Source organism: Pecten maximus, chromosome 8 (assembly GCF_902652985.1).
Source record: "Pecten maximus chromosome 8, xPecMax1.1, whole genome shotgun sequence".
Lineage (NCBI taxonomy): Eukaryota > Metazoa > Mollusca > Bivalvia > Pectinida > Pectinidae > Pecten > Pecten maximus.
The window spans coordinates 18788097-18802992 of NC_047022.1; the positions used below are offsets into that span (position 1 = coordinate 18788097).

The 14896-nt window shown below is 35.3% G+C and overlaps 1 protein-coding gene across 1 annotated transcript; it reads left to right on the top strand.

Moving 5' to 3' along the window:
* The first annotated feature begins 7789 nt into the window (after positions 1-7789).
* On the top strand, positions 7790-11621 carry LOC117332171. The gene is made up of 9 exons (XM_033891055.1): positions 7790-7884; positions 8090-8228; positions 8415-8579; positions 8789-8971; positions 9165-9286; positions 9459-9597; positions 9777-9846; positions 10006-10359; positions 10547-11621. Exons 1-9 carry the CDS (start codon positions 7790-7792, stop codon positions 10801-10803), a joined length of 1524 nt encoding a protein of 507 aa, XP_033746946.1. The 3' UTR covers positions 10804-11621.
* Positions 11622-14896: the final 3275 nt, after the last annotated feature.

Sequence of the window (14896 nt, forward strand, 5' to 3'; positions counted from 1 at the left end):
CATATAATTATATATTTATACAAAAATATGTAATACAGCATATGCAAGAATCAACACTTTAAGAAACTTCAAAACTGTAGAAGTAGAAAGAAAAATTTCTCTTATCATTATGCATTGTAGCAGTTATTATCTTAGGTCAGCCCTGGAATATACTAGGGAAGTATATATATATGTATCATTTACAATGGTGAACAAAAGCTGTAGAAAATGACGCATGTTATTTATATTTATTCTAATGCATAAAATATATCACATTTTGACTTTGTAATGCATTTATGAGATATCATTAGCCTATTTATTAATGATATTTCAAATACTCCATAACAGTTAAAGGAAAATAAAATATTATCAAATCCATCTCTCTATCAAACAGATAGTTATATGAACAGGTTTTCCTCTTCTAAATTCAATGAATTTAATCAATTATACTCCACTATTTCCAACTCCCAATCTCAACACTGGTAGTTAGTGATGCCAAAAATGATTTGACGGATGAAAAAACGAGATAGGCAGTCAAAGATGATGGACGGGTGGATAAAGAACTTGGACAGGTAGCAGGTAGTTAAGGAAGAGAGGCGAATGTTGGACAGGTAGCAGGTAGTTAAGGAAGAGAGGCGAATGTTGGACAGGTAGCAGGTAGTTAAGGAAGAGAGGTGAATGTTGGACAGGTAGCAGGTAGTTAAGGAAGAGAGGCGGATGTTGGACAGGTAGCAGGTAGTTAAGGAAGAGAGGCGGATGTTGGACAGGTAGCAGGTAGTTAAGGAAGAGAGGCGGATGTTGGACAGGTAGCAGGTAGTTAAGGAAGAGAGGCGGATGTTGGACAGGTAGCAGGTAGTTAAGGAAGAGAGGCGGATGTTGGACAGGTAGCAGGTAGTTAAGGAGAAGAGGCGGATGTTGGACAGGTAGCAGGTAGTTAAGGAAGAGAGGCGGATGTTGGACAGGTAGCAGTAGTTAAGGAAGAGAGGCGGATGTTGGGACAGGTAGCAGGTAGTTAAGGAAGAGAGCTGATGTGGACAGGTAGCAGGTAGTTAAGGAAGAGATGCGAATGTTGGACAGGTAGCAGGTAGTTAAGGAAGAGAGGCGGAATGTTGGACAGGTAAGCAGGTAGTTAAGGAAGAGAGGCCGGATGTTGGGACAGGTAGCAGGTAGGTTGAGGAAGAGAGGGGATGTTGGACAGGTAGCAGGTAGTTAAGGAAGAGAGGGAGGATGTTGACAGGTAGCCAGGTAGTTTGAGGAAGAGAGGCGGATGTTGGACAGGTAGCAGGTGTTTAGGGAAGAGAGGCGGATGTTGGACAGGTAGCAGGTAGTTAGGCAGTAGAGGCGGATGTTGGACAGGTAGCAGGTAGTTAAGGAAGAGAGGCGGATGTTGGACAGGTAGCAGGTAGTTAAGGAAGAGAGGCGGATGTTGGACAGGTAGCAGGTAGTTGAGGAAGAGAGGCGGATGTTGGACAGGTAGCAGGTAGTTAAGGAAGAGAGGTGAATGTTGGACAGGTAGCAGGTAGTTAAGGAAGAGAGGCGGATGTTGGACAGGTAGCAGGTAGTTAAGGAAGAGAGGCGGATTTTGGACAGGTAGCAGGTAGTTAAGGAAGAGAGGCGGATGTTGGACAGGTAGCAGGTAGTTAAGGAAGAGAGGCGGATGTTGGACAGGTAGCAGGTAGTTAAGGAAGAGAGGCGGATGTTGGACAGGTAGCAGGTAGTTAAGGAAGAGAGGCGAATGTTGGACAGGTAGCAGGTAGTTAAGGAAGAGAGGCGGATGTTGGACAGGTAGCAGATAGCTAAGGAAGAGAGGCGGATGTTGGACAGGTAGCAGGTAGTTAAGGAAGAGAGATGAATGTTGGACAGGTAGCAGGTAGTTAAGGAAGAGAGGCGGATGTTGGACAGGTAGCAGGTAGTTAAGGAAGAGAGGCGGATGTTGGACAGGTAGCAGGTAGTTGAGGAAGAGAGGCGGGTGTTGGACAGGTAGCAGGTAGTTAAGGAAGAGAGGCGGATGTTGGACAGGTAGCAGGTAGTTAAGGAAGAGAGGGAGATGTAAGGAGTTGAGCGTTTTCCCATCACTTCAGATGAAATATTGTTTGCTAGTTTTCAAGTCAATATTTTAAAATATTTGCTAAATTTTTGGCATGTACATTCAGCTGTATATAACAAAATCAAGGTAAACTACAGCTGCTTGGATACATTTGTGCTGTTACTTAAACTCTAAAAAGTACAGTTAATTTAACATGACATGTAAATACATAATGCTAATCGTATCATAAAAACACCGTTTATCGTATCATTGTAAACGTGAAAATTTACACGAGGGGGGAATTTATGCTAATTACACAGAGTTCTTTTGATCGTGAAAAATTCCCCCACATGTATCATTTTGATATCAATTTGCATACTCTTGAACTACAAATGAGTGGATCGAATGGGAAAATTACTCCCACACCTATAGTATACATATCGAAGTTGCAAAATTACCCCCCCCCCCCCCCCCCAATGAAAATAACCATGTTTGCAGTATAATAGCACCATCATATTTCATTCGATATCTTTTAAGACCTTTCATTTCAACATCTTTTATTGTATAACATTTATACAAATTGGTTAGACAGCAGGCTTGGCCTAAATAAGTCTTCCCCAATACAAACATAACAATAGTAGAATTAAACTAAAACAATTGAAAGTGAAAAAGTATAAGAAATGTGTGTATAAATTAAGTCAATGGAGATGAAATATCTATGGAGATGATTTTTGTTTTATGAATATATTGATTTTTATATATGGTCAAAGGGAGGTAATTAAAAAAAGAACTAACAATTAGTGGAAAAGGGAGGTAATAAGGTTCTATCTAGTATATCCTTTGTCAAATTATGATCATGTTACAGAGTTATAAAAAGATTTTGTTCTCAGTTAATAGCTATTGCTTAGATACAGGATTGGCACCCAGCCTTAAATCCAGCAGCACTATAGATGTTCAGGCATAAAATGTCTTACTCCTCCTTCTGTAGCCATCCATCTTAGTGTGCTAGATTCAGACTGAATGCCCCTGCATCCAAGCAAAGCTTTCATATGTTAGATATAACAAACTGTGTAATTATACTCTGGAATAAAAAGATTCTAGTTGAATATACTAGTTTTGAATTAAATAAATCAATCAGAGATATTCAGGGATCAGCTGACTTTTGAAGCAGGTCGCAGATTCACCACATTCTTATATCAAGAATATGAACAATATAGAATATATGTAAATACAGGTAAAATAATAATCAAAAACTAATTGAGCGAGTATGGGTCTAGAAAATAACATTTGAATAAGTATGGTTAATTTTGAGTTTAATCAAATCTCTTACTATCTTTAATGTATTTTTGAACGGCATTCAGAATGTTGATATTAATTTCATCAGACAACAAGTAATTTCCATGTGTTAATATTATAGTGGTTAGATGATGCTGGTTATTGATATTTTGTTTCAACTCTTGCCTTTGCTGTTCATATAAGCAGCATTCAAAAAAGTAATGGTATGAAGTTTCATCCCCTTGATTACATCTGCATAATGGTGAATCTATGAGATGATCATTAAAACGGTCAAAATTTAAATTACTTGCATTGTTTCTAAGTTGACATAATATAATATTTTCTTTTCTATTACCTTTATTTTTAAAAATGTACGTTGTACGGATTAGACCCTGGTCTAAATTGACGGGAGTGATAAGTTTCTTAAAAACACCTAGGGATGGTGAATTTAGAAGTTTAGTGTCAATGGAATTAAATTCACGTAGCATAGTTGGGAAAAAGCTGTTATAATAATTTTCTGATCTACATAGTGGCTGATTGAATAATCGTTGCCTACGGAGATTATGTACTGTGTCTTCATTGTCATTTAAGTATTGAGTGACTATATCAATTAGGTATTGGGGTGCATTATTATGTAAGATATGGTACATTAGTATAAGTTTATGTTTTTTTCGACGACTTTCTAAAGTTTCCAGTCCAAGTTCTCTGTATAATATATTATGTGGAGTTCCTTTCCTAAGTCCAGTGATAATATGTGTAGCTTCTAACTGTATTGATTCTATCAATTGTTTACATGTATTATTGCAATTATCCCAAACTACAGATGAATATTCTAGTATTGGTCTTATAAATGCTACGTACATAGTTATTAATGTTTCTCTATTTAATTTGTATTTTAAACTTTTTAGAATGTTCAATCGTTTGTAGGATTTTTCAAAGATATTTTGTATATGCTCAGACCAAGAACCATCTGAATTAAATGTTAGACCTAATTGCTTATGAGTATGTGAGTTATCTATTGGTGTGTCCAGGAAAAATAACTGGGGAATAATTTGTGTTTTTTTCCTGGAGAAAAGAACAGACTTTGTTTTATTAGGGTTGAATTTGACATCCCATTTATTGGCCCAAAAACTAAGACCTTGAGAGTATCAATTTCCTACTTTAGCCATTTATCAGCTCATTCACTTGAAGGGAGGGTTGGATTTCCAATGTCTCCCATCTTCAAATTGTTTTCATAAAAAATCAGTTTTGACCTTGCCTGGGCGAAAAAATCTGCTTTCTTTTCTGGGGCTTGCATTGCCTTTGTTAGGCCACTACACAAGTACTTATAATTTATAACCAACCAGGAAACAAGCCCAGCATGAAAATTGATCTTTTTTCTCCCACACGTCCAACAAAAAGTGATATTTTAGAACTTTCCAAAAGAACATCAAGTGTTGAATCATAAAAGTAGAAAACTAAATCAGTCTTTGAAACCGCAATACAAGGAAACAGGAAATGGACAATATCTGGATGACGGTGCTTCTGGAGAAATGAAAATACAATGGTCTCTGCGATTAATTGTTCCCGTTTCAAATTAAAAGGCAGCTAATTAATTAGCTTAATTTATGCTTGCGAGAACTTATTAATAATTTCGTTTGAAAAGTTAAATATTAAATTTCGATTTTAAATATTGGCCTGATGTCAGTCCGTATGTAATTTTGTTGAGTTGCGATAAGTAATGGGTAAGCATGAGAATAGTGGTACTATGTAAGGGGTAAGCATCTTTAACTGGGTAAGCATGAGAATAGTGGCACTATGTAAGGGGTAAGCATCTTTAACTTTGTTAGTGTTTGTAAACAAAGAGGTATATATTTCTGGACAATTTGATTGGTTGAAATTCTAAGTTAAATATAAAAATCATCTTGCGCATGCGCACTGCATATCAAGAAAAGAAAATCCTTTGTTCGCGCCAGTTCTTTTTCGTTATTCTTAGTGCTTTCTAGATAATTTTGAATTACCCACCCACTTTCCAACCCCATTACTTAGAACTTACATTGTACATTGTTATGTACGTGTTTAGAATTTATTTAACTTGTTTAGATGTTACTGGCGGATTTTTACATCCCCACTAGGGCGAAATGTTGTATAACCTACTTGTAGGGGAAAACATTGTACTTTGAATTTATAATGTGTTATGTAATTGATATAAGTTGTTCTATGAATATTATTAAATGTCACCTAGGGTGGCCATTTTCAATGTCAGGGAAAACATTGTACTTTGAATTTATAATGTGTTATGTAATTGAAATAAGTTGTTCTATGAATATTATTAAATGTCACCTAGGGTGGCCATTTTCAATGTCAGGGAAAACATTGTACTTTGAATTTATAATGTGTTATGTAATTGATATAAGTTGTTCTATGAATATTATTAAATGTCACCTAGGGTGGCCATTTTCAATGTCTATATGTATTGTGTTATTTTTAAGTTTGAGGAACATAAAAGGTTTTACTTTAATTTCTTCTGGTGATTTTACACCTGGACTATCATCGTGCTCGAGATTCTCTTCAACAGACTCACCAACATATTCAACAATAACGGCATTGTTGAAGAGGATATCCAATTTTCCATGCCAGACTTCTTCATTCCCTGCAAAAAACAAATGTATACAAACAATGCTTATATGGTTTTATATATTGTATAGTCAAACTTGGTAATCTTGAACTCTGATAGCTCAATGACTCTGCTTCACTCAAAAGTTAAAAATACTATTTCTGCAGTAAAAATTGTATATAAAATAGTTTTGGTTACTCAAATAAGCGGGATATCTCAAAGTTTTGTATGACCCCACTGCCTCGATATAACAAAATTTAAATGTATTTATATAGTCTTTCAACATTTTATCTATTGCTAGACAGCTTATATCAATTGCTAAAAATATATAGAAAGTTTAGCGCAGTCAAATCATGGTCAGTATGTTTTTTGGGAAATACAAACAAAATTTCACATTTAATGAGAAATATTTCTGCCCTACTTCAGATCTGTTCCCTGATTTAAACACCCTTTAATGTTAATATGCAAAATATGAGGGGTAACTTATCAGAATTAATATCCAAATTCAGAACAGCTATCTTTCTATCTCCTGATCATGAGAGTCAACCCTCTATTTAAGCACAGACTTGTCGACAGGCGTTGCGCTCCACCTTTCTCAAAACCGGCATTGGACCAGCTATGGTGGAGTTCAGTAGTTCAGTATAAGATATACACTACAGCAAGCCCAACTCAGAGTTTCTTTCAATGGTTTGACTATTTTTGTTTTAAATCAAAGATCGGACCATCGAAAGAACCTTTGTATTGGGCTTGCTGTTTTATGCACACATTACCTTATGCTTGTGTACACCTGTTTCCATGGCAGATTCATCTGGATTTCTATGAGTCATTACCTTCTGGGATGTTATATGTCCATCCCCCCCCCCCCCCCCCCCCCCCATAATAACAGACCTCAGGGACGTTTAATTAACTAATGGTCCACATGTATCTTTCATTCATACCCATACTTGTGTCTCCATAATGCCCCTTTAATATGCATCCAACAATATGGCATGGGCAGTCAGTGGACATATTCTTTGAGCCTTTATCTAGTAAGGTGAAGTTCAGAGATGATGTCAGCATACCAAATAGGTGATTTGCCAAAATAACAGCTAGTTCAGACTCTGAAGCGGTCATTGCATTTTCCACCACAGCTTGTGACTCTGAAACAAAAATAAAACAATTCCTGTAATTGTATTTAATTTAGTTGGTAATCAATAACACAAACAACAGATTTGAAAAGAAAGATTCAACACACAGAATATTGACCCCTAATACCTTTTAAAACAATGGTTTCCATGGAGCTTATGGACCCCATTGGAAATGAACTTTACAGTATATAGGCTTTATGGGTAATCCAGGGCCAATGGAAATAACACTGATCCCTGTAAAACATGTTTGATATACATGTATTTGATTATTTGTGTCCTTATGTCAGGTGTCAACACACTCAATTTGAAACTTTTTTCACTGTTTACCCATTATATACTGTAGCTTAACCAACAAAAATAAGGCAAAAAAAGTGTTTTCACTAATGTGCCAAAAAAATGTGGGAGGTAGATAGGAAATACTTTTTATTTTATTTTGCTTTTTTTTGTATCTTAAATTTGGTTAAACACTGGGATATGATGTTATATATGCATAATGTAACATGTCAATGTACATTTTATATTTATATTTAGACTGCTTCCCCCCATGATTGTTTTACACGATCTAAGTAACTAAAGACGCTTGAATCGCATATATGGGCCGTTTTATACAAGTACAAAGCGTCCAGATGATACTTTTACTGGCATTGTCTAAATCTCTCAAATAGGATCTGGATTTCCTGACTGGATTCATTCTTTATGTATTTTAGTCAATAAAATCTACAGAGTTGGGGGTTAAAAGAGGGAGGGTTGGGTTACCGGAAACAAAGCTATATTGTTGTAGGCCTAATGCAGAGGTGTCAGCTCCAGGTTACCAACTTTAATATCCTTGAAGATTCCTTTGACATGTCCGATGGGGAGAGACCGGAGGAAGCAACGGAGCCGCAAGAGGAATAAGTTAAAAACATATTTAAGTTCAATTCAATAATAAATTCATTAATAATGAAAATACATTTTGAATGATGTTGTTATATGCTTTCTTTAAGATATTGTGCTCACATCGAATGATCCAAATGACTTATCACATTTTTTAAAATTTAATTTTATAACCTTTTTAAACAATTTCATAAATACAATTTTGCTTAATAGGTCATTTGATGCACATGGGGAGCCAGCAGAGGACAGCATCCTGGACGACCAGCCCACCACATACGAGGTACTTGCCAAAGGAACTACCCGCGGGAAGCCTCTACTGGTGTCAAGTGATGGGTATACATATACAGTAAAGGTAAGAGTCAATAGGTGTTCATATCATCATGATTACTTATATTAATTTTACATGTATGTGAACTTTATTTCATCATGTAATATACATTGTACATCATACATGTACATGCAGTATTTTAATGAAGCCACTTAATTTATTGTTCCTTTATTTATAAACACAAATTTAACAATATATATTGGTTTTCAGAGGACCAACAAGTCGACGACCATATGGACTTGCAGCATTAGATCAAAGAATATTCGTTGTTATGCCTCCATTGTTGCAAAGGGCACCCAGTTCAACCGAGGACCACAAGAACATGTTCACCCACCGGAGCCCAGGAAAACAGCAAAGGCTAAGGTTACCATGAAGGTGAGATGAATGAAATGATACGATGCATTGACTAGCATTAATGATGAAAACATTTATTTTATTCATTAAACATAACGGTATATTATAATAAAAGTATTAGTATAGATGATTAGTCAAGATATATTGAACATCTAAATAACATTTTTATCTCAATATTCTTTGTAGTCATTCTTATATCATGAATATAATGCAAAGTTATCTATTTACAGGCCAAGCAGGTAGCTGAGGATAATCTTTTCCGGGCGTCTATGACGATAGTAGAATCAACCATAACGGAAGAGCTGGAAGCACAGCATCGTTTCTTGGCGCCCAAGAGGAGCAACCTGAAGAGAGTTGTGAACCTCTACAGAGCCAGGCGAAGACCAGAGGAACCAGCAGATTTGGCCTTCGTAGTAAATAATGGTTGACATCGTCACTTGATGTTAGTAAACTAATAGTTGTAATTCTTTTTAGTGGTAATGTTACAGATGTCAATAATGTATTATGACACTCTATTATGGTGAAATAAATTACTATCATGATCATTTAAATGTTAAAATCTGTAGTGATTTAGTTTATTCATTTTGTTACTTTATGTTAAAACAGTTGAACAGGGAATTCCTCCAATGCGACGACTTCATATTAGCAGATATCACCTCCGATGGCCAGAGGCATTTGGTGTTTGCATCGCCTTTCCAGCTCCGGATTCTACGACAGGCTAAACAGTGGTTCTTGGATGGCACATTCAAGGTAAGTTCAGCTAATAGTTAAATACATACCTTATAATGATAGTTAACAATAATTTTGTGATAGCTTGACAACCGATATGGGTTAGATAATGACAATAGCAATCATAAAAAATACAAAGATAATGTATTATTATGGTGTTGTGGTATAAAGTATTATTAGATTCAGTTCAATTATTAATGTGTTTCAATTAACGTCTATTCACGACTTTGTCATCATCGATGGAAAGAAGAAACAGTTTCCGCTTGTGTTTGTGTTGATGTCTTGTCGACGGAAGTCAGACTACGTTCGGGTATGTAATAGCCTGTGTATTTGAATTAAATGATGTGTTAATCTGACAAATATATAAATGTACCCATTATTTTAAGAATTAACAAAATATAGTGGTAAAGTTAATAAAAAATGGACAGGTTATTATGTAAACTTAGTACTATTGGAAACAGTCCCTTTAAACTTATTCATTATTTACAGGTTTTGACGGCTATCAGAGATAGATTGGGTGACTGCCAGGTTGAGCAATGTATGCTCGACTTTGAGCAAGGTAAGAAAAACTATCAAATTTATTGAATGAAATGCTGTGATTTTTATTTAGGATCATCATTGAAATGATAACTGGTAACAATATAACTACTTGCTTGCAATAATGCTATGATTCATTTTATAACAAACTATGCATTAACAACACATTTTTATGTTACAGCTGCTTGGCAGGCCATTAGAGAGGTTTTACCTGGTGTGACTCTTCGCGGCTGCATTTTTCATCTGACACAAGAATTGTGGCGACACATCCAGGAACTTGGACTGTCACGCACATACAGAGAAAGGGGAGCCACCCACAACTTCATCTGGATGATCCTGGCCTTACCATTTCTGCCATCTCATCAGATCCGCCCCACATTTGATGCTTTCAGAGCACGTTGCCCTGCAGAGCCTGGTCACCCTCTTAGCCAGTTTGTAGAGTACGTGAGGAGCCAGTGGATTGACTCTGCCACTTTCCCGCCGACAACTTGGTCAGCCTTTGAATCATCGGTCCGAACCAACAATGACGTTGAAGGTAATTATAATTCATAATAGCGATAATCAATATAATCCTGTCAATCAACATGTTAAACTGTAAGAGCTATAATTACATTTCTAATTACATGTACCTAAACTTGATGGTATATATAAAAAAAAATATGAATGAACAACATTGTGCTATTTCAGAGAATGTACTCACTATATTTTCTTCTAACTTTCAGGCTGGCACAACCGATTGAACAGGAAGACAGACAACCACCCAGCTATGTATGTCCTGATTCCACTACTCCAGAAGGAAGCCGCAGCAGTGGAGGCCCAGATCGTGTCAGAGGACATCGAGCGTGATAACAGACGGGCATACACTGCTATTGAGAAGAAGCTGAGGGGTGCCACAGAGAAGTACATGAACAACACATTGTCAACGACAGGCTTTCTAAAGGCGGTGGCAGCAGTTTATGTTTGTGGTAGGGACATGTAGGTAGAACTTTGTGAGAAATGCTTATTGAACTGTATATAATCCTATACAAGAACAATATTGCTGTTTTAGATGTAAGAATAACTATTTCTGTGTGAAAATGCAAAATGTAAGATGTGTGAAAATGCAAAATGTAAGAATTACTGATCTGATAGTAATTTTAACTTAATGTAGTGCTGTGAGAAAATGTACGAATTATTAGTGCTGTGTGAAAATGAAAATGTAAGAATTACTTATAGAGCAATTTTAACTTAATGTAGTGCTGTGAGAAAATGTACGAATTATTAGTGCTGTGTGAAAATGAAAATGTAAGAATTACTTATAGAGCAATTTTAACTTAATGTAGTACTGTGAGAAAAATGAGAGAATTATTATAGTGCTTTATGAAAATGTAGGAATTAATTGTGAGAAAGGAATTGTTATACTTAATGTGGTGTTGTATGAAAAAAAGTTATAATTACTTATCTGGTAAGAAATATGTTATTTTTGTATTTACAGTGTAAATGTAATTTTATATTGATGTCTGTACACAACTGTTTCAATGTGTCCATACTATAAATGCATGTTTCCAGTGATGAGAATGATATATAATGAAATAAGTACATATCTGTTCCAATTTGTCCTTATTATAATTATATAAAATGTTTCCAATGAAGAGAATGATATAAAATAAAATGTTATCTAACCACGTTAATGATCATTCAAGGTTTGAGTGTACATAACGGTTGAGTACATAATGGTTTCAATGTGTCCTTGTTATTTATAGATGTATATGTTTCCAGTGATGAGAATGATATATGATAAAATGTTATCTAATTATCTATCAAGGTTTGAGTGTTTTTTCCCCATCATGTCTACTACGGTACCCAGTGACAGAAATAATACGTAAAAGACATTATATAGCAGTTTTGATGAGGATAAATAATAAAATATCACTTTCATAAGTAAAATTTACTGGTGAAATCCTTAGTGTTCAGGTATCTTTGATTATCTCAATTAAAACGATCATAGTATACGCACCAAGGCATGAATTCAACAGACAAATGACGGTTTGTTGAATAATATTTAGCCTGACTGACCTAGACACGCGCCTGCGAGCAGTGAAGCGTGAACGCGACAGTCACGATTTCAACACATAGAAATCCAACAAAATCCTAAATGAGAAATGTGAATAAGAATGGATCTGAAAATTATCGAATTATGAGTTATTAGTACGAAACTACCCGGACGAAAATTCCCAGGTACGAAAATGACAGTGGTACGAAAATGGATCGGTACGAAAATTCCGGATATTCAACAAACTTCCTCAAAAGAAGTTGCTTATGTACATCTTCAGGTATCTTCTCCGAGTGCAAGTACTGTAACTATATATCCACTCCTTCCTCGAACAAACTCCCAAACATATGTGCGGGTGATATGGGAACAATACTTCAATGCGCACTAGAAAACGAGTTGCCCTTTTCGATATCCCCTGCGTTGCAATTGCATATTTTCAACGGTGTAAGTGTGTAACAGGCATCGAATGCCGCTATTATTCGATATAAAGAGGACGTTGTTTTGTTTAAGAGTCTTTCTGGAAATTTGGGGAAATCACTATCAGTTGTTAACCGGCTTTTCTTTGACGATTCGCCGAAATTCCGAGAGCCGTGATCTTTCACTCGCTTTGACGCCATGTTTGTTGTTTGTGTGTGTACTTCCGGAACTCCTCAAGACGTATCACGTATTTTGACCACAATACCCGATGAGTTCGAATTCGGTACTGTTTTGTTTGAAGCGCGTAGGCTGCTGCCTCTGTGAATTTTTGTACGTTGAACCCGAACCCGGACCAGTCTCCATTAGCCGGATTATGGACATTTTCTGCAAAAAGGGCTGGATGGATATGATCAACATTATATGCACAATTTCAAATAAAGATTTTAAAAATTCCCAACCTTGAATGAAAATGTAACAATTTTGAGTACTTTAGAAATAGTAGAATTGCAGATTTCAGGGTATGAATTATTTTACCATTTTTGTTTTGCAAATTGTACTTACTGGGCGACAGGTACAGTGACTATCTTCCATGCTATAAAATCATAATGTTTATTCAAGAAGATGGTATGCACACAGTGATTATTCAGTCTGTGAGTGCAGGTTTAGGCAAGAATTAAAAACAATAAAACGGACAATTAACAGATCTAGCTGTCTCTTTTATCGAACACTGCGACAACACCCAATGATGAAACAGTAATCCCTTGGAGGTGTAAAAACGTAAATGTTGCATTTTTTATCGGGACTTCACTGTCAGAGTTTTTATCATTATATTGTAGTTTAACTAGAGGGCACAGGGTAAATCATGGTCGCTATATCAATGGTCATTAGTGTGACGGGGATATATAAAAACCCAACAAATATTTAAAATAAAAAACAAAAGAGAGAGAAAAGGTTTTGGAATGTTAATAAGATTGCATAATATTCGCGAGGGATTTAACTTTCCTTTAAACGCGATGTGACGCAGCAGTATAAACTGCGGGTATTTCTGGCTAGGCGATTGGGTGCCGTAGACCGTGAGTTCGAGTCAAAAAGTTGTCTTCATTCGTCATTTGTGTTGCTATGTTATATGCTTACAATACACATATATACAAACAAAACTATGAGATGGTCATCGTCCAATACAACAAGGCGAATAAACGCGAATTAGTGAAACCGCAAAATATTATCCAGTTAAACAAATGATAACTATATAGCATGTTAGATATGTTAGTAGCTGCTAACGTCTATATACCAATATCATTAGCAAGTTGCTCTCGATAATTATCTAATCAGTCTTTAGTATGTATACATTTTTGTAATTATCAACTCTTAATTCATGTACAGTTCTTGCGTTGACACTAAATAAATATATAATTGTTGAATCGTATTTTCTGATTAATTCTTGAAATCCTGTTGACTTGGAGACGTAAGCTATTAACAATTCTCGAGTATAATTTGCTTGATAATTCCTGATGTATTGTCGTTTTTTGCATAATTTGCAAGAAGACCATTGATGTCTTGTTACTACTTTAATGAACTTAGCTATTTAGAATTATATGATATAATTTGCAGTGCAGTTTTTGTTTTGATTTTGCAATATTGACACTGAAGATATATTTTTTAGAAGCTTCTTAATTTGCTTTTTTTAAAACTTCAATTTGATCAAGCAGCTTATAACAGTTAGTGAAAAGGGCAATAGGAAGCGGAAGAATATGTCAGAGACACTTATGTTAATGTTCATAGATACTTATTTAAAGTTTCAGGGACACTTATGTAAATCTTGCACCTCTTGTTCACAGTGTAAATTGACGATATCCTGCCAAAATGGCGATTGTTAACTTGAAGGTTATGACACTGAATTTAATTTGCGACACATAAACTTAGCTACTTATATAACAATCAAGAGTCATCATCGTAAATTAGCAATGACCTCCGTACACTCCAGCTTAAAGTCGAATTTGACCACGTGAGTCATTTGTACGAGGGTTTGAAAATGCTTGATATATATTCTTTTATAAAGGCGCTAAAATTATCATGGATTAGAAGGTTATACTCTAAAGCGAGTAAATGGCACCTAATCTTAGGCAGAAGTATTGATATAGGTATGTTAGCTAATTGCGGATCAGGATACATAAGAAAATGTGAAATGAAATGCAAAAACAAATTTTGGAATTATGTGTTCAAATCCTGGGGATGCCTTAAAGAGAAAGAAGAGACAATGTTTAGTAAATATGAATTTTTCAATAATGAAAACACCCATCTGGTTTCATAAAAACTTAACAGTAAATAATAAAATGGTGTTTTATAAGAAATGGTATCAGAAGGGAATTGTTATATTCAATGATTTATTTAAATTGCCAAATTTAAATACTTTTTATACTTTTCAGGAATTTAAAGATAAATACAATATCAATACCAACTTTCTTACATACCATGGTATAATAAACTCTATTAGGAAATACACTGCCCACAAGCATATAGAAAATGAAAATCTAACTTATCCATTAGTACCCATTCATTTAGAATGTTTTCTTTAAACAACAATAATGTTTGAATTAGATGATGAAACTTGGAAGAAAGAATA